We start from the raw sequence: 21,533 nt of genomic DNA, 5'->3' as shown, positions 1-21,533 counted from the left end.
TGAAGCATTCTTGAAAACTGTTCACAACAATATTCCCCTCCAATTTGGTGTCAGCAGCAAATTTGGAAATATTACAATTGTTCACCATATCTGAATCTGACTAGTTGTGCATCAAGCATAGATGCTTGCGATACCCCAATAATAACAGCCTGCCATCCTGACAATGATCCGGTTATTTCTGCTCTCTGCTTTCTATCAGTTCATCAGTTCTCAATCCTAACTTGCTGTGTGGAACCACTGGAAGGAGGAGGTATTGCTTCACTTCGAGGGTGGTGAATCTTTGGCATTCTTTACCCCACAGGGCTGTGGAGGTTTAACCGTTGAGCATGTTTAAGTTAGATCTCGATAGTTTTGGAGACCAATGACATTAAGTAGTATAGAGATGATGCGGGAAAATGACAATGAGGAGAAGGTCACCATGAACAAGAATGGTGGGGCAGGTTCATTGGGCTCAATGGCCTACTTCAGTTCCGACGTTCCTATCTCATATAATTAGTGTCATAAACCCAGAGAGATGTACAGCACAGAAGCAGACCCTTCGGTCCAACTCATCCATGCTGACCAGATATCCCAACCTAATCTAGTCCTACCTGCCAGCACCTGATCCATATCCCTCCAAACCTTTCTTATTCATATACCCATCCAGATGCCTTTTAAATGTTGCAATCATACCAGCCTCCACAACTTCCTGTGGCAGCTCATTCCACACACGTACCGCCCTCTGCATGAAAACTTTACCCCTTAGGTTTCTTTTATATCTTTCCCCTCTCACCTTAAACCTATGCCCTCTAGGTCTGGACTCCCCTACCCTAGTGAAGAGACCTTGTCTATTTACCCTATCCATGCCCCTCAAGAATTTATAAACCTCCTATAAGGTCACCCCCCCAGCCTCCGACGCTCCAGGGAAAACAGCCCTAGCCTATTCAAATTCTCCCTATAGCTCAAATCCTCCACCCTGGCAACTTCCTTGTAAATCTTTTCTGAACTGTTTCAAGTTTTACAACATCTTTCCGAAAGGAAGGAGACCAGAATTGCACGCAGTATTCCAACAATGATCTAACAATGTACAGCCGCAACATGACCTCCCAACTCCTGTACTCAATACTCTGACCAATAAAGGAAAGCATACAAAACGCCTTCTTCACTATCCTATCTACCTGCCACTCCATTTTCAAGGAACTATGAACCTGCACTCCAAGGTCTCTTTGTTCAGCAACACTCCATAGGACCTTAACATTAAGTGTATAAGTCCTGCTAAGATTTGCTTTCCCAAAATGCAGCACCTCACATTTATCTAAATTAAACTCCACCTGCCATTTCTCAGCCCATTGGCCCATCTGGTCCAGATCCTGTTGTAATCTGAGGTAACCTTCTTCGCTGTTCACTACACCTCCAATTTTGGTGTCATCTGCAAACTTACTAACTGCACCTATTATGCTCCCATCCAAATAATTTATATAAATGATGAAAAGTAGTGGACCCAGCACCCATTCTGTGGCACTCCCCTGGTCACATGCCTCCAGCCTGAAAAACAACCCTCCACATCACCCTCTGTATTCTACCTTTGAGCCAGTTCTGCATCCAAATTGCTAGTTCTCCCTGTATTCCATGAGCTCCAAACTTGCTAACCAGTCTCCCATGGGGAACCTTGTCAAATGCCTTACTGAAGTCCATATAGATCACGTCCACCCCTCTTCGTCCCTCATCAATCCTCTTTGCTGCTTCTTCAAAAAACTCAATCGAGTTTGTGAGACATGATTCCCCACACACAAAGCCATGTTGCCTATCCCTAAGCAGTCCTTGCCTTTCCAAATACATGTACATCCTGTCCCTCAGGATTCCCTCCAACAACCTGCCCACCACTGACGTCAGGCTCACTGGTCTATAGTTCCCTGGCTTGTCCTTATTACCCTTCTTAAACCGTGGCACCACGTTAGCCAACCTCTAGTCTTCCGGCACCTCACCTATAACTACTGATGATACAAATGCCTCAACAAGAGGCCCAGCAATCACTTCCCTAGCTTCCCACAGAGTTCTAGGGTACACCTGATCAGATCCTGGGGATTTGTCCACCTTTATGCATTTCAAGACATCCAGCACTTCCTCCTCTGTAATATGGATATTTTTTAAGATGTCATCATCTATTTCCCTATGTTCTATACCTTCCGTGTATTTTTTCACAGCTAACACTGATGCAAAATACTCGCTTGGTATCTCCCCCATATCCTGCGATTCCACACAAAGGCCACCTTGTTCCTTCTGCCGCTCAAGAAAACCTTGGAATTCAGCTTCTTCATTTTGACCTGACTAATTATGTTTTAATTGAAGTGGAATAGCCAAGCAATAAAAAATATATCTCTTGCAACATGAGAGAGGGGTTTTAAAAAGTGGGAGCTGATCACCTTTCTTCAGCTGTCGTAACACTACATACAATAAACAGAGATAATAACCCAAACCTCTGAAAATCTGAATACACTACATCTACTAGTTTCCTTTGTTCAGATTTAAGACCCTTGTTTCAGAATGAATCATGTCCCATTCAATCATAATGTAAAATTCACTATTTCCCAAAGGTATCTTTACACAGTTATTAATTTGCCCTTGCCTGTTACACAAAACGAAATCCAAATTGCCCGATCCTTAGTTGGCTCCTCAGTATACTTTTCCAGAAACCCATCTCATACACTCCAGGAATTCACAATCCACAACTTTAGAACTGCCATGATTAACCCAGTCTGTATGCAAGCCACCCATTATTACCTACCAATCTGAGGAATTAATAAAAATATGAATCAAACACGCACAAAAGTAGGTAACATGCTTTAAAAATAGACAAGAAGAATAGCCAGTTGTTTAATTGGCATTCTGCAGCATTTTAGATTTAGATTGTAAATTTGTGATAAATAGCGGTTGTCCCAAGTTGCTTTGTTGACAGGCACTGATGCAAAATTGAGAGAGATGGGACTTGCAGTGTCTTTCTGCTTTGGTGATTTAAAAGCTGCTTCCTGAAATACAGTTGCTTTGTGGATTCCAGTGCCTGACATAATTTTTTCAAACTGAGTGATTTACTGGTGACTTTGATTTCAGTATGTAGCTTTCAGAAAAGTGCATCCAGAGATCCAAATCAGAATTACATTGTCTTTGGTAATTGTGTTAATTTTGGCTCAGACTGATGCTTGTTTCCTGATGGCTATGAACTTGGCACAAACTGTTCAGGTAGCCAGGGCAACTATCTTCGGTTAGTATTTATCTTCTTTTTAAAACATCTGTTTAATCCATGAAGGTCTCAGGTATTAAAATCAGATGATGAAAGTTGAATATCAGTCACCCGTGTTTACCATTACTGTAACAGTAGAAATGAATTTAAATATATTTATTCATTAACAATTAACAAAATATTAAATTATGACTATAAATATTTACTTTTGTATTACGTTATGTTGCTTAAAATTTAGAAGGTGAAGAGGGCATCAACTTGAAGTATTTAAGATAACAAGGTAAGCCAATAGACGGACAGAGAAAGAGGTTGAAGAAAGATTAGATTAGATTCTTTACAGTATGGAAACAGGCCCTTCGGCCCAACAAGTCCACACCGACCCTCTGAAGAGCAAACCCCATCCAGGCCCATTCTCCTACCTCATATTTACCCATGACTAATGCACCTAACACTCTGGGCAATTTAGCATGGCCGATTCACTGAATCTGCACATCTTTGGATTGTGGGAGGAAATCCACGCAGACACAGGGAGAATATGCAAACTCCACACAAACAGTCACCTGAGGCTGGAATTGAACCCAGGTCCCTGGCACTGTGAGGCAGCAGTGCTAACCACTGAGCCGCCATGTCTCTGGTAGGGGCAGAATCTTAACATTGTAGTTATACATTTTTAAAATGAGAAAGCTTTCTCATACAAAAAGAAACGTACTTGTAAAAAGCTATCTTCCAAAAGGTTACTGATATTTGGTCAATTGAAATTTGAAGTATATGATTGACAGATATTTGATACGGGAATGAAAGAATGTGTCAAAGAAAGGTAAAAGGAGTTCAGATGGTGATCAGCCATGATTTTAATTTGAGCATGGCCTGCTTTTGTTCCAATGTACTTTAATACTACAGTCATCTTAAAGACTGTAAAATAGTCAATGATGGTTAAAATTTCAGCATGGGTAATAATTATGATCGACTTCAAGATTAAGTTGATGATTAATTGTCCATTGAGTTTTATTTCTATTTCCTTTGAGATAATTTTATACTGTGCAAAAAGAAAACTTGTGTGGGTTCAGCTGTAAACATTACATTAATGACAGAAGTATTATAAATTATAAATTTAATTTACACTGATTTTTCTTCATACTTGGGTTCAATATTTATTGCTTAATTAATAATGATTGTACATCTAATAAAAATTGATTTTCACATTTTTTTCTCAGTACGTGTAATAGGATGACTGCAATTAGAAGCACAGTGATGGATGATAGGACCAGAGCTGGAAATATTTTCTTTCTTGACACATAATGTGTGTTAATTGACAAGCAATGTTACTATACACTATCAGAAATTATACGTATTATCCTTTTTATCTCTTAAATGATTCTTTGTTAAGGAAGTAGTTATGGTTTGTTTAGCATAAGTTTTGAAGTTCATATTTGACCCAAATGCATTTATGATAGTCTCCATCATTGTGAAAACTACTTGCAGTTGTCTGAAAAATGACAAATGAAATGAATCAGTTTATTTCAGGCTGGTGTAATAAGTGTACTCCCCAATTTACGTAGACCCTGTTTTTGACTTGATGTCAAATAATACAGCCTGGCCTTCAGGTTGATTCTCCACTCTGTCCAGCCATTCATATTGATGAAATAGGCTTAATGTGGCTCTGAGTCAAAATCACATTTTACACTGGATTGATCTGCAAAAAAGCATTTCCCTATTATTTTATCAAACTTGGATAATATATTTTGGAGGAGCAGTTGGCAGAAACTATTTGTATTTCCTCGGTCCTGATTCTTGCCTTCCTCCATACCTCCATTTGCAACCCCATGCCCCAACCTCTCCCATCTATATTGTCATCCATTTAGAGTCAGAGTCATCCAACATGGAAACAGACCAGTTCGTCCAATTAGTTCACGGCAACCATGTTCCCAAACTAAACTCGTCCTATTTGCCTGCTCCTGGCCCATATCCCTCCAAACCTTTCCTATTCATGTGCTTATCCAAATGTCTTTTAAATGTTGTAGCTGTACCTGCATCTACCACCTCCTCTGGCAGTTCATTCCACATATAAACTAGTCTCTGCATTAAAAAAAAAGTTGTCCATCATGACCTTTTTAACTCTTTCGCCTCTCACCTCAAAAATATGCCCCCTAATTTTGAACTCCCCCATCCTCGGGAAACAACCTGTGCAGTTCACTTTATCTATACCTCTCATGATTTTATAAACCTCCTACGCTTCAGTGATAGAAGTTCTGGCCTATCCAGCCTATTTTTATAACTCCACTCCCAGCAACATCCTGGTAAGTCTTTTTGGAACCATCTTCAATTTAATAATATCTTTCCTATAAAAGAGCACCCAGAACTTCACACAGTACTCTAGGAAAGGCCTCACCAGCATCCTCCTCCCAACATGACATGCCAACTCCTCTACTCAAAGGCCTGAGCAATGAAGGCAAGCAAGCTATTTCTATTAGCTCTGTGGAGACGAGTAGAACAGTCTAAGCATTAACATCTGTACAGTTACATTCTTGTTACTCAATGGAGCAGGAGTTGTCTTAAATCCTTTTTGATTCATGCTCCTCCAACTGAGCATTTTTATAACTCTCTACAGAACTTGAATGAGATCAAAATGATTGTACTACGTCAGAAACTTCAACAATTTTCAGACTATATTTCTGAAATGGTTTTACCTGCCAGAGTTGTAATCACATGAGGTGACTGCTTCTTTATCTTCTGTATACAGGCTGTGTTTTGTGAAGCTTAAGCTGTTGCTGTTAGCCATAGAGTACAAATCGGACACAAGGGAAAGCAGGTGAGTACCACAGCCTTTGTTATGAATCGTGAGTATTAATTTCAAAGGCTTCCAAATGGAAAAAAAAGTCAAGAGAACATTAAATGTTGTCAAAGGTTTTCAGTTATTGCTACAAACTCAGCATCTTCTAATCCCATTTCACATTGGCAATTTCAATCTGATTAAAAGTCACTTTGCCATATTGGTTGCAGAGTTGTTGGTGGAGTTGAAGACAAACTAAAATGGAGCTGCACAACTGAAATGAATACTGTGATGTCTAATTCTCCTGATGTCTCACACTGTGAAAAATTAGTTCTTTCAATGGCATGTTGATAAAGTATTGTACCCATGAGTATTTCACATAATGTCAACTACGATGACATCAAATATCTAAACATTTCTTCAAATCTTCAAATTTTGTTGTCATTATCAGTATTGTCCCACATAGTTTACTTGTTACTCCAGCTCTCACATTTCTATGAAGTGTTACACAATTGGTGGTTAGTTCCGTTTTCACAAAAATATATCGCTACCAATCTCCCTACATCTTTTGAAAAACCTCCCAAATCTATCTTAGAAATAGTCAAATAAAGTTGATACAGAAGGCAAATCAATTATATGACTTGCTCATCAATGACTCTATTTATATTGTATTATGGAGAGAAATAAACGCCTACGAGAGGAGAGAATGTGTAAAGAGCTGAAAATGGGTCATGGCTACATTCAGGGAAGATGAATATGAAAGGAGTAATAATAAAAAGTAATATGCTTTTAGCATGACAGCCTCTGAAAGCTGTTGATCCATAGTGGCACTGATCTTACTAATTTGTCAATATGGATCGAAGACAGTCACTGATACAGAAAACAAGATACCTTCCTTTGTGGGTGGTGTCCATTGAACTATTCAGGCTTATAGCTCAGCCCAGCCTCTAGTGCATGTATCATTTTTCCTAATCAACCTGTTCAGATATATTATTACACACCTCTGGAGTAGGTGGGGCTTGAACCTGGGTCTCCTGACTCAGCGGTAAGGACACTACTTCTGTGACACAAGAGCCATTAGGTGTGGGTGCATGTAGGTATTTCAAGTAACCTGTTCTGACACACCTCTGGGGCAAGTGGAACTTGAACATAGACCTATTGGCTCAGAGTTAGGGACACTACCACTGTGCCACAACAGCCACTACAGGTGTGAGTACTTTTTTCTCTCTCTAGTCAACCTGTTCAGAGATGCCATTTCATTTTCCCTGGTCCAGAGGAAAGGATGCTACCACTATGCCATAAGAGTCATTGGAGGTTTTTTTTATTTAACCTTTTTTTTCTAATCAACCTGTTCAGAGAGTTTATTATGCACCTCTGGAGCAGGTAGTATTTGACCTGGGCCTCCCAGTCCACAGGGAGGGACATCATCACTGTACCCCAAGAAGGCTCAAACAAATTCTGTTCAGAGAACTTATGACACATCTACAGAGCAGGTATGACTTGACCGCAAAGCCTCATGACTCAGAGGTCAGGACACTATCACTGTGCTACAATCTCAGACAATTAATAGCCACTGAAATAACTGCAGATGCTGGAAAAGCTCAGCAGGTTTGGCAGCATCTGTGGAGAGAAATCAGAGTTAATGTTTCGGGTCCAGTTACCCTTCCTCAGAACTCAGGAATGAATTGTTACTCTGATTTCTTGCTACGGATGCTGCCAGACCTGCTGAGTTTTTCCATCAATTTCTGTTTTTGTTTGTAATTAAGACCCACCAAGTGTTTCTTCTTATCCTTAAGTAAAGACATCAACCAAATTATTAATGTGATTTACCAGACATTAACATTATTTCCAGTGGGAATATCATGACCTTTCTGAAAGTACACAGTTAGTAAAACATATTCGTCAATAAAATTATCTTGATAGAGCTGAGCAAGGTTAATTATTAATGCTTAACATCCTTCTAATTTAGCATAATTTTAATCAGAACTGTCCTTGCATTTCAAAGCTACTTCCTATACATAGTCATTTAATCCCCACTGGCACCTTGATTGATGGTAATGTGGTAGCAAGGCATTGATAGCTTTGAAGGTTTTGTGTTGCATACATGATCGGGAAGATCTTGCTCAGTAGCAAGATCTGCAATGGGGTAATGGCCACTGTGATAGACAACATTTATGTGCTCTGTGAACTCAGTCCATCCCATCCAATGCCACATTTAACCATATAAAAGTCATCTAATGTTAGATTTGAACTGGCAAAAAGGAATGATACATCTCATCAGGTGAATGCATTTCAGATATAGCTGCCCTTAAGTGTGAAAGGGAATAAATGGTACTGATTTAAACTCATTAACACAGTGGAATCCACTTAATGGAAGCAGCTTCATGTTAAGCAAACTGTTCTTTAATCCACTTATTTGCATTAAGCAAACATTATTGATTCAATGCTAATCCCAATTAGCTGTAATATGCACTGTAGATTCTCAAAGAACTAAGATTACATGCCCATTCACAGCTGTGGATATGTATTAGGTGCTAAAGTGGAGACAATCATTTGAATAGCTCCTTCAAATTGGGTATATTGCCTGGCAGCGACTGATTATGCAAAGCTGGTTGAAATAAATTGCTGGCTGTACGTCACTTCTTAAACACTACCCAAGGTGTACTAAACAGTACTGAAACAAACTGACTAGAACAGGTCAGTTAAATCAGTATTGTCGTTTAGGTTAAGGACCAAGATAGCTTCTATTCCCAAGCTATGAGGCCTTCAAAGGCAGTAGGTGAGGCTAAATTATTGTTTCATATTCATGTTCAATCCAATTTTCTGCAAGAAGGGTCATTAAAGAGTCTGTACGTTACAGTTCTTAAGCTGTTATGTTCATTGAACAGACAGAATATTAGACTGAATGTACTTAATACTGTAATTCCTTTCACTGCCAGTAATGAAGGGTTCACAATGCTCAAGTAAATGCAGTCTTTGTTATCAAAAGATAATCTCAAAGATATTCAATTGAAGAACTTTATACCTCTCTAGAGTAGTATTGCTAGGTATTTGTACTGGTAACTGATCTTAATTTCATTTAAATGTGATATTAACCTTCTACTCAATACTGCATACATCAGACACCAGTAAGACATAATGAACTGCTCACATGAAAAACTATGTATCAACCAATGCTAATTAGCAAGTCTAATCAGCCTCTCACTGTCATTATATGTGTCCAATGTTATATGCCAGCTTAATGTAAAATACATTTCCTGTCCACTCTCTTCCATTAAAATATGATTGATTAATTCTATGTTATAGAAACTTTTACAAAGTATAAATTTAAAGTAATTAGGTTAAAAAGGCATCTTAGGGCACTTTTCTAGGAAAAATGTTGGGGAAGCACAGCAGCTCATCCAGCTAAAAGAGACTAGGTTAGTGCATAGGTTGGATGTTTAGCTTTAACCAAGCAATTTTAGTGAAAGGTCGCATCAGAAATCTCTCCTTCTCTTTCAGGTGCAGATCAGGCTGCTGAGCATTTCCAGCACCTCCTGCTTCTTGATTCATTTATTATTTTTCTTCAAAGTTTATGGGAGATTTTAACAGAAAGGCTAATTATATTGTTTAATTTGAGAGCACATAGGGATCATTCAAAACACAACCTGTATTCATTTTTTGTTTTGTTGGAGTGAAGTAAGTGTGAGAAAAGATGCAAGGAAGCTTGATTAGCTGTCAAAGAGCCACACTTATTAAAACGCACAACTATTTTAGCCAAACATGGTGTACTATGTAAATATTGCAAAGTAGCATAATGAATGACCAACAAAAACAGAAATTGTTGGAAAAGCTCAGCAGGTCTGGCAGCATCCGTGGAAAGAAATTTGAGTTAATGTTTTGGGTCGAGGGTCCCTTCATCAGAACAGTGAATGACTAAGACTAATGCCTATACCCGTTGGAGTGCACTAACTCATCTCCCTAATTCTTTCACATCACAGAGAAAACAGTACAATGTTCAAACTTTGTGTTTTTGTTACTAGGTTTCCTTTTGCGTTTTGTCACATTCATGTTTTTAAAGATGAAGAACTATTTTGTTTGTCTTATGTTTGCCAAGTTGGAATGTTTCCTTTGTTTTTTGTTGCAAGTTGTTTGTTCCTGCCACGTTGGTTGATTGAATTGTTTTCTTGTTGTTTACAGAGGTGCCAAGCGGTAAAGCTTTCTTCATTTGCTTTCCAACCAATCTGAACTTTCCCTTCAATTCTTTAAACCTTTCACTTTGGGACATATTTCTTAGCTTATTCCTTTTTTCTCTCAGCAAATCAGCAGGGTGATATGAAAGCACATCAAATAGTTAACATTTGACATCCTTTTTTTCTAAGAAGTTTCTTGTCCTTACACTAGTTTCTTTGCGAACAAAAGTGATATTTGTATATATTTTTCCAGATGGTCCTTCATTCTCTGCTATCTCACGGATTGTGTTTCCAGTCATTCCCTATTAAAACCTTTGCTGGCATAAAGTTTTATTCCTCCCCATCCCCCATAATGATGCAACATAAATGTCAGTCAGCCAAGGTGTTATTATGCTGTCTGGTTGTCAACGTCTTCAACTGATGTCTTACCCATTGTCTGTCTTCAGATTTTTGTACCTCAAAACAGTAGTTCGTGTTGTTTGTGGATTAATTGAAATGAAAGGGAAAAATGAACAGTCAAAAACTTGATTCATTAGCTAATTAATGAATTTGAATTTTTTTGCAATTATAATTTTAAGATGCCCTGGTGGTAACTGATTGCACTCAATGTTTACACAGTCAGATCACTAAATATGAAAATATATATTTCAGAAGCAGTTTTTTGTAATTTCTTTACAGTTTTTCTTGCTTCAGCAAACTTGCAGGTTGTCTCCTAGCCCACTGTAAAAGACAGGCCCTTGTCATTTGAGCCCATCTCCTACCCCTGTTTGTTGCTTGACATTGAATGAAATATTAATGCATGAAGTAAATTAATATTTTTGGCAATATCTTTTAGCCCAAAGATACCAAATTTATTCTTTGATTTTTTTTTCATGATTTTTGTTTTTCCAAGTGGCATTCAATTGCTAACCCAACTAGCTTAGTAGCTACTTGCTTATTCTCTTTTTTTTTTGTCCCATGAATTCCCCTTCTTTCCCCCAATCCTACTGACCTCCTTCCTTTGTCTGACTCCAAGCTCGTGTGCAGTGGTATATGTACAACAAAAGTAAGAGGGCTTCCAATGCCATTCAGTTAACTACAATCACATGTGGTTTGCAATGGTTATACCTCTACTTTTGAAGGTGTTGTTCTGTGTTTGTGGTGAAAGCATGTCATTGCCACGTTTAACTGAACTCTATTCGATACAAACATAAATTTGCTTTCTGGGATTTTTCCTTGATTTTTCTTGTTAAAAATTAATCTGTTAATATGTCATTCTTGCACCATATGAATAGTTTGCTGATACATGGAAATCTATACCGAGACTTGGTTTTTATTAATTTATAATCTAATTAGAATGCCAATTGAATATTAGATTGAATCTGATGTCTGCAGAACTCTGATTTCATAAAGAATGAAACACTTATGAGAGTACAGGGGCACATACGCCAGTGTGCAATGTATACGTGCGGTCAACTAAATGATAAAGACACATATTAGAACAGTTCCATTCAACCCAGCAATACAAATTATGGCAGGATAATAATACAGAGACATTTTATAAATAATAACACACAAGTGGTATTATTTTACAACATTGATATTATGTATCTCTTGGTATTGTTGATAAATTTCATAATAAATCCAAGAAGCACAAACCATTTTCCCAAACCAGCTTTTAGAGATACCATAGTGTCTGATTTAAAATGTATATTTCATATTTTCCTCTTTGGGAAACTAAGTACAGCATCTTTTAACATAATATTCTTTGTTACATCTAGTAATAGTGCAAGAAAGAAGGCCCACATGCATTTGATTAGCAAAAGCATCAACTATATAATATGTTTTAAAACAAAAACTGTTAGAAAGTATTAAGAGTGAACCATGAATTGAACATATCTGGACTCAAATGTTCAAAACTTCATGAACTAGGCAATTAGAACATGTGATCATTGTTAGAAGCTGGGCTATTTCCCAACAATTGGAGGCCAGTGCAAATGAGTCCCATATTGAAGAATGTTCATTGTGTCAAACACTTTGAGATCTTTCAACAATGTCATAAAGTGTGAGATAAATAAAAGATTTTTTTCATTTACTGTGAAATTATTTTGTTTAGAATAAATCATCAGTTTCTTGAAGTCAGCTTTCCAACAATTCAGGACTTGCGCAGTAGAGAATTCAATATGTTTTATACCAGAAGTGAAACAATAACTTTTAACAAGTGTAGAAAAACAAGTACATGAGAATCACTAACTTAATAAAGGTGGAGGAGGAGGGGATTGCAGTTAGTTGGGAGTAAAAGGTGAAGAAGATATTAGAAATAATCAGAAACTGCAGTGACAGAGAGGAGGTTTATGGGTTAAGTAATTTGTGACTGCTTAATAGCAAATCAAAGACTCCTAAGTAGGAAAGTAATCTTGGTGAGATAGTGGAAGTGCATTAAGCAAACATAGAAATAGCTAGGAAGATAAAAACTGCATGCAAGAAAATGGGGGAATTGAAAATGAAAGATCAATGTAGTGAATCTAGAATAAGAACAAAAACTATCCAGAAAAGTCATTAGCTTTGATGCTCATTGATCTGTATGGTTCCATATTTTCTCTATATTTAGGATAAATGAAATTTGACTTTAAAACAGAATCACCATTCCATTTAGAAATATTATTGCATTAAATGATGTTAGCAGGTTTACTTTGAAAGCTGTTTTTTATTGTTCAGAAAGGAAAGTGAAGGGCCAAGATCCATTGTGCAGGGTTCCAGAAATACTTAAAACAGTAGGAGGCAAGGATAATGTAAATCAAAGGAACAGCAGCTCGTTGATGAATGATTCTAAGAACAAGGCAGAGGGAATAGGAAGATTTTTTTTTAAAAAGAACTGAAATGCCTGGTATTCTCCTCAGTCTATTGAAGAACCCTTGTGGAATTTAGCTGTATCTATGAAAGGTGATGCTGGTATAATCCCAGCAAACCAAGAGGTGAGAATGTACCCCTATCGATAACACTTGTACATCACCAACTGCAAGGAATTCATCCCTGGAAGCAATTTAGGTCTTGCTGTGCTTTATTTGTGAAGATCCCTTATCTTGAGTGTGCTTTCTCTATTGCTAGTCTTTTTCATGTTTTTTTTCTTCTTGTCAACCAGTAATCAAAGCCTTTGGATATGAAAGTAGAACTATATAGAATCAAGTAGTGTAAGAGCACCCAGAAGAAAGAGCTGGATAAATATTGTGAACAATTGGGATTAAAGTAAGATTTATTTAAACACAGATTGGGATTCTTGTCGATAGTATATACCAGCCATCTCTTTCTTTTGGTTCAGCTACATAATTTAGCGTACAGCTGTGCCGTGCAATAGTTATCAGTTTGATGTGTATTACCTTTAAAGAATTATGACTTACTTTAAGGCATTGATAAGCTGCGGTTCATTAATGATATTACACAGAACTCACATTGTTTTGCAATCAGAGGGGAACCAACAAACTAATGAAACTTGTTTGCTTGACACTGCAGCTGTCCTGGTAAATTATTTGTGAATAGTAGCTTCACCTTAAGGATACAGGGCTAGATTTCAGTCCATACATGGTGGTCACTCAGTGAAGAATCTTTTCCATTTCACCAGAATATTGCTGTCAAGATCTTTCTTGCCTCAGTAATGTTGGTTGGTTCAAGTATAACTGTTTTGCCTATCAAACCCCCATCCAATTCCTAAACCATTTTATCAGAAGTTGTTCAAGTGGAAAGTATCTGATCGCAACATATTATCATCAGAGTAACACTCAATAAAAACTAAAGAGTTCACTTCAGATATCTCCTCCTCTTAACCAGCTCAAGAGTAATGGGGAGAGCTTGACAAGAAGGTTTCTTGGGACCTTGTCAGTTGGGGAATGTGTCATCATAACAGCAAGAGGGAGCAGGGTCCTAATCAAAATAGAACAAAAAAAATTGGCAAATTAGAACAAGTAGGTTTGTAGCAAAGAAAAGCACTACTTCTGCATAGAGGTAAGGCAGCAGTCACCCATCAAAAAACATTCATCCTGAAAATTAACCTTTAAACTGCACTTTTGAAGTCAGTTCAGATGCTGTGATTAGCAATGAGCTACATCACCCAGATTAAATTTAAAAGCCTAAACTTTGCTTTGTTATCAAAGACTTTCAAATGAGCTAAAATGAGATTTGTTTAAGGGTGTATGTTTTGAAGCAGATGGTGCTTTGCTTATCTTAATATTATGGGTCTGATAAACAAGCTCCTTTCAGTCATTAATTGAATCATTTATAATCATCTGTCGGAATGTGTGTACTTGAAGTGCAGATTAAGTAAGAGAGTTTTCAATTGCCGTGGGAATATTTTCACCATTCCCCTTTGAAACACTTACTATCAAGACAATGCTTTTCTTCAGCTGCAGGTAACAGAAATTTGGTGTTTTTCTGTTTTCACTGAGTAGCATACTAATCAATCCTGGGAACCACATCAAGATCCATGAAGGCACATTGGGATTCTTCATTGCAAGTGATGCCAAAGAAGTGAAAAGGTAATTGTTTGATTGAGATCCTTGGAAAATGAAAGCAAATGTAATCTGTTTCCAATTAATGATGAAATATGCCAAACAATATTCACTCCTATATTTTTGCTTTTTTTGGAATAGTGAGATATCAAGTCAAGTCTGAGAATATTATTACTTGTAATCCAGCAACTCACTTTTTATGGGAAGAAAGCATTTTCATAAGTTAGGATGATAATTTTTTAATAGTTTGGCGTTAATTCCAAAATGTTCTTCAGCATTCAAATGTGAAAGGGATGGATGTAACTGTGAACTGTCCAAACTTAATAAAAGCAGCTGGGAGTTTTGTTGCTGTCATGGCAAGCAAGATGGCCAAGTTCATTTGTCTGCTCATAATGTTGCTCAGATACCGTTATACCCGATGCTTAATCTGTCTTTGTCAAAGCCACCACTGTTGGCTTTGGAAGGAATGGAACATAGTGCTGGGTATAATCCCATGAGAAGATGTTCTTAGACAATGGTACTCTGATGAGTTGACTGTCTTTGTGGAATTTCATGGATCAGAGTCTTTCATGCTTTTGGCTGGTATTAGAACTGTGACTATTAGTGCCAGTCAGAATTTTTATAGAAGCAGGGTGGGATTCAAAAAAATTCCAAGCACTTTCTTTTTTAAGTGACGTATCAGATAACCAGTGAGCATATTACAAAATTAGGAAGGGATGGAATCATATTCTTGCAGCAATGAATGCCACAATATTGCCAGAGATCTTCTGCAGAGAATCTGGTGAGTTACTTAAGGTCACTTGGTCATGTATAACAGGGTCAAGATAGAGAGCAAAGCTCATTCTACTCAAATCCAACAATGTGAATTGCTTCAATGCCAAAAACACTAGGAACAGAAGTAGACCATAGGGGCTGTTGAGCCAGATCTGCTGTTTGATATGATCATGGCCAATTGTGAGTTTCAGTTCCTCTTTCCTCCCCACTAGTGATATCAACTGGGTCCCTGTGAAATGAGAGGAATCTGTCTGTTTCAGCCTTAAAGGTATCAGGGATAGAGTATCCATCACGCTCTGGGGAGAGTATTCTGGAGATTCTCAATCCTTCGAGGGAAGTATGGGAAGGGTTTGGAGGGATATGGGCCGGGTGCTGGCAGGTGGGACTAGATTGGGTTGGGATATGTGGTCGGCATGGACGGGTTGGACCGAAGGGTCTGTTTCAATGCTGTACATCTCTATGACTCTATGAGGTGTGGATGTCATTGGCAAAGCTAGTATTTATTGTCCATCCCCGATTGCCTGTGAAACTGTGCTGATGAGCTGCCATCTTTAACAAGGCAATCTGTTAGGAAAGGAGTACCAGGATTTTGAACCAGTGACATTAAAGGAGTAGTAAGATATTTCTGAATCAGCATGGTGAGTGACTTGGAGAGAAACTTGCAGGTTGTGCTGTTCCCATGTATCTGCTGTCTATCACTCTAGATAGTAGTGGTTGTGAGTATAGAAGTTGTAGTTTAAGGAGCCTTGGTGAATTTCTGCTGCGCACCGTGTGGACGGTAGTCACTACTGCTGCTGCTGTGCCATTTGAAAGGTTGCAGGGAGGGAGAGCATTTCATGTTCATGGATGTGGTGGGAATCAAATGGGCTACTTTGTCCTGGATGGTATCATGGAATGTTGTTGGAGCTGAAGTCATCCGGCAAATCAGGGGTATTCCATCACATTCTTGACATGTGTCTTGTACGTAGTGGACAGGCTCTGGGGAGTCAGGAAAAGAGTTACTCACTGCAGGGATTCTCTGACCTGCTCTTGTAGCCATAGTATTCATGTGTCTGGTCCAGTTCAGTTTCAAATCTGTGATAACTCCAGGATGTTGTTAGTAAGGGTTTCAGTAATGTTGATACCATTGAATGTCAAAGGGTGAGGGTTAGGTTCTTTCTTGATGGAGATTTTCATTGCCTGGCACATTTGCAAGCATCAATATTACTTAGCAATTGTCAACACAAGCCTTAATATTGTCCAGATCTTGCTGCATTTGGACATGGACTGCTTCAGTATCTGAGGAGTTGCAAATAGAGATGAACATTGGGCAGGCATCAGTCAACATCCCCACTGCCTATCTTATGATGGAGGGAAGGCCAGTGATGAAGCAACTAAAGATTATTGGGCCTAGGATACACTGAGGAATTCCAGCAGCGATGTTCTGGAGCTGAGATGACTAACATCCAACAATTACTAACTTCTATTGTGCTTGGTAATGGGACCAACTAGCATTGAGGTTTCCCCTGATTCCAAATCCCTCTATAGTTTTGGAAGGGCTCTTGACCACACTTGGTCAAGTCCAGTGTTTATGTCAAAGACCATCTCTCCTCCTTGGTCCATGTTTAAACCAAGGCTGTAATGAGGTCAGGAGCTCAGTGGTCCTGGTGGTGCAGATTATTGCTGAGTAGGTGCTGCTTGATAGCACTTCCATCACTTGACTGACGATCAAGTGGAGACCAATAGGGCAGTAATTATCCAGATTGTATTTGTCATCCTTTTTGTGTATGGGACATACCTGGACAATTTTCCACTTTGTCATGTTGTAACTGTCCTGAAATAGCTTGCCTAGGGGTGTGGTAAGTTTTGGAGCACACCCAAAACTTCGGGATGTTTGCTGTAATGTTGTCAGGGCCCGCAGCTTTTGCAGCCATCTCTTGGCATCATATTGAGCAAATCAAAATCACTGAAGACTCTTATCATTAGGGAATCTCTGGAGGATAAGATGAATAATTGACAGCTGGCCGAAAATTGTTTCAAATATTTCAGCATTATCTTTTGCCCTTGATGTTCTGGGCATCCCCTTCATTGAGGATGAGGATCTTTATAGAGCTTCCTCCTCCAATGAGTTATTTAATTGGCCACCACCATCCACAACTAGATGTAGCACGACTGCAGAGACTACCTTTGATCTGTTGATTGTGGAATCACTTAGCCCTCTATTATATACTGCTTATGGTGTCTGGAATGCAAGTAGTCCACCAGGTTGACACCTCATTTTCTTCACGGTAAAAACAATGACTGCAGATGCTGGAAACCAGATTCTGGATTAGTGGTGCTGGAAGAGCACAGCAGTTCAGGCAGCATCCAAGTAGCTTCGAAATCGACATTTCGGGCAAAAGCTCTCATTTTCTTCAATATGCCTGATGTTGCTTCTAGCTTGTACTCCTGTGCTTTTCATTGAACTGAGGTTGATTCCCCTGGCTAGATGGTAATGGTAGAGCGGGGGATGGGCTGAGCAAAATAGTTTTTGATTATGTTTTTGTACAGTTCTACTGCTGCTAATGATTGGGAATACTCATAGCTACCCAGTCTTGAATTGCTAGATCTGTTCAAATTGATCCAATTTATCATGAAATAGGAAATCTTCAATGTGCAGACTTGATGTGGCAGATGCATCAGTGGCAGGCAGATTGATGAGCATAAAATCAAGGGTGTTTTTCCTTTTCATTAGTACCTTCACCATCTACCAAGGAACTAGTTTAACAGTTATGTCCTTTAGGACTCAACTGGCTTGGTCAGTAATGGTGGTGTTGACCCACTCTTGTTGATGAATATTGAAGTCACTGATACAGAGTACATTCTGCTCCCTGATACCCTCAGTGTTTACTCCAAGTTACGTTCAGCGTGGAGAGGTACTGATTTAATAGCTGATAGTGAGTTGGAGAAAAGGAGGAGGAGAGGGGACCTAATTGAGGTATACAAGATAATGAGAGGCATAGATAGAGTCGATAGCCAGAGACTATTTCCCAGGGCAGAAATAACTAATACGAGGGGTCATAGTTTTAAGCTGGTTGGATGAAAGTATAGAGGGGATGTCAGAGACGGGTTCTTTACACAGAGAGTTGTGAGAGCATGGAATGCATTGCCAGCAGCAGTTGTGGAAGCAAGGTCATTGGGGACATTTAAGAGACTACTGAACATGCATGTGGTCACAGAAATTTGAGGGTGCATACATGAGGATCAGTGGTCGGCACAACATCATGGGCTGAAGGGCCTGTTCTGTGCTGTTCTGTTCTATGTTCTATGGAGTCGATAATAATTAGTGAGAGATTTCCTTTACTATGTTTGACGTGATGTCAATACTGAGGACTTCTAGGCCAACTGCCTCCCAACAGTAAACCTCTACAGCACAACTGATAGGCTGCCCTGCTAGCGGGATAGATGTAATTAGGGATGGTGATGGTGTTATCTGGGATATGGTCTGCAAGGTATGATGCCATGAATATGACCATGTCAGGCTATTGCTTGACTGTGAGTAAGGTTTGTCCAAAGTTTGGCACATTGTCCCAAACATTAGTCAGGAGTTGACAAAACTAAGTTTGCCATTGTTGTTTCCGATGCCTCGGTTAATGCCACATGGACTATTTAGTTTCATTTATTTTCTCTTCTTCCTCCTAAGTGGTGGGCTGTTTTCTGGAGACTGGTCCATGTTTTGGGTCTCCTGACCAGAAGAGCCAATCTGTCAGCATCCACCCCATGAAGCCCCTCTAGAATTCTGTGCGTTTCAATGAGATCACCTCTCATTCTTGTAATCTTCTGAGAACACAGGCCCGATATTAAGCCAATGCCATTCAGCGTAGCACTAAATCCTGAATTTGGTGAAGAGCTGAGAACTGAGTGAGAGCTGTAGATTGGCCCCTCACGCTGTTCCTTTTTCCAACCTTCCTAGGGAAGGAGAATTCAGGACAAACTTCCAACAAAGCATTAATGATTGTTAATGCCTGTTATGATGTATCAACCTTTCATTAAAAGACTTGGTAGCAATCCACTCACCCACTGAACTGGACTTAGTTAAATGATGCAGCAACTATTTAGCCATTAGTGATATTGTTCAACATGGATTTTGCTGTAATATTTAAACTGGTTATGATAAATGGAACACAGGTTTTAGTAAAGACTGATTACCCATGAACTCCCCTCAAAAGATCTTGCTGGATTGTGCTCCCCTGTACATTAAGATACAATTCATTCCATTCAATGTTTAAACAGATAAGGAATATTGATTTTTCTAAAGATCTCAAGGTGTTCCTCAGTAGCATATCTTACACTGCCTGGTGGGAATGCACACAGTTCAAGGTTTGGGTTGTTAAAATAAATTGTTAACATTACAGCATAGAATTAATCATACAATTGATTTGAATGCAGTTTTCAATGCAAATTAGAGAAGAATGCAATTGTTTAAATGTAAGCTGGTTCTCTTTCAACATGATCAGAAATCATCAGGATTGACCAGCAGAAAGCCACTGCTTCTATTCTTTGAAGATGTGGGCATTTGCTGTTTTAACTCATTCAAAGCCTACTCAGTGACAGAAAGTTAAAATGGGACCCATAATTTGAATTCAGAATCGAAGTAACACCTTTGGTTGTTACTCGATTATTTGTGTCTATTAAACTACCAGATGGGTTAAATGAGCCTTACTGAAGGCAGATCCTGATAGGCCTCATTTCTGCCAGCAAGGAAAGCAAAATCTAAAACTGATCCAGAGGAAATCTAAGTTTAAAATAAATAACAGCAAAAAAAAGATGAATACTATTGTTTTTAAAGACAGAAAGTTTCTCTCATCTGCATTGAACCTGAAAACAGAAGAACATCACATACTGGACTCATGCTAACCAGTTCTTGCTTGTGGGCAATGGTTAGTCTGATGGACCTCTGCTTCTGAGAAACTGAGTGACCAGAAACAGAAGTGGCTAATAATCATTTTGTTTAGTGCCAGTAACTTGAAGAATCTTTTGTTCCTCAAGTGTTACTCTCTTGTTGCCAATTACGACTTCATGAATCTACTTTGGTCAGTTTGCGGTTTGAAGTTTCTTAGACTGAATGTTTTGGGTTCAAGCTCAGAGTCAGTGATGGCAAAAAAAGGGTGTTCAATTCTCTAATCTATTGTCCTGTGGTCAGCTCTGCAGAATTAGATCTGGGATAATACCTACCAATTGCCTTTTCGTATTATGTACCTATGAGTGTTGTGTTAGTCCCCCAGTCAAGACTAGAGAGTAATTCACAGGGATATCATTTCATATTCTTTTTAATGGGACTCGACTTTGTGAAGAAAGATATTTTTAATTTAGAAATCATACATTTTGCGAAATAGAGATATTTAAAATGCAAAACATGAATTATAAATACAAAAAAAAATTAAATACTGCAATATGTCGAGAGAAGACAGGCGGCATAGTGGCTCAGTGGTTAGCACTGCTGCCTCACTGCACCAGGGACCCAGGAACGATTCCAGCCTTTGGTGACTGTCTGTATGAAGTTTGCACATTCTCCCCTGTGTCTGTGTGGGTTTTTGCCAGTGCTCTGGTTTCCTCCCACAGTCCAAAGATGTGTAGGTTAGGTGGATTGGCTATGAGAAATTGACCATAGTATCCAGGTACATGCAGGTTAGGTGGATTGGCCGTGAGAAATTGACCATCGTATCCAGGTACGTGCAGGTTAGGTGGATTGGCCGTGAGAAATTGACCATCGTATCCAGGTACATGCAGGTTAGGTGGATTGGCCGTGAGAAATTGACCATCGTATCCAGGTACGTGCAGGTTAGGTGGATTAGCCCTGTGTGGGTTAGCTATACAAGGTTACAGAGATAGAGGGGTGGGTCTGGGTAGGATGCTCTTTGGATGGTCAGTGTGGACTCGTTTGGCCAAATAGCCTGCTTCCACACTGCACTAATCTATAACAGAAGACAGCTGCTAAGTTATGCTGTTTCTCATCTGATACTTTTGAGGGTAAAAGGATTCTTCACTGACTCTGATGATTGAATCTTGTGGAGGTGTCAGTGGACTCAGCTGTGGTGAGAGTAGTGTCATCTCGCATGGAAGGCCCATACATCAAGCAATTCACAGCCATCAGTGGACCT

At 38.9% G+C, this 21,533-nt stretch overlaps 1 protein-coding gene across 11 annotated transcripts in view; it reads left to right on the top strand.

Moving 5' to 3' along the window:
* kcnma1a (potassium large conductance calcium-activated channel, subfamily M, alpha member 1a) overlaps positions 1–21,533 on the top strand; it is an 845,585-nt gene that overhangs the window by 672,668 nt on the left and 151,384 nt on the right. For all 11 annotated transcript variants that reach the window (XM_072583314.1, XM_072583323.1, XM_072583322.1 and 8 more), the window contains 2 exons: positions 5,958–6,026; positions 14,581–14,667. In XM_072583314.1, coding sequence (XP_072439415.1) covers positions 5,958–6,026; positions 14,581–14,667 — 156 coding nt within the window. The remainder of the gene's footprint in view (positions 1–5,957; positions 6,027–14,580; positions 14,668–21,533) is intronic.

Source organism: Chiloscyllium punctatum, chromosome 13 (assembly GCF_047496795.1).
Source record: "Chiloscyllium punctatum isolate Juve2018m chromosome 13, sChiPun1.3, whole genome shotgun sequence".
NCBI lineage: Eukaryota > Metazoa > Chordata > Chondrichthyes > Orectolobiformes > Hemiscylliidae > Chiloscyllium > Chiloscyllium punctatum.
This window is presented reverse-complemented; position numbering and strand designations above follow the sequence as displayed.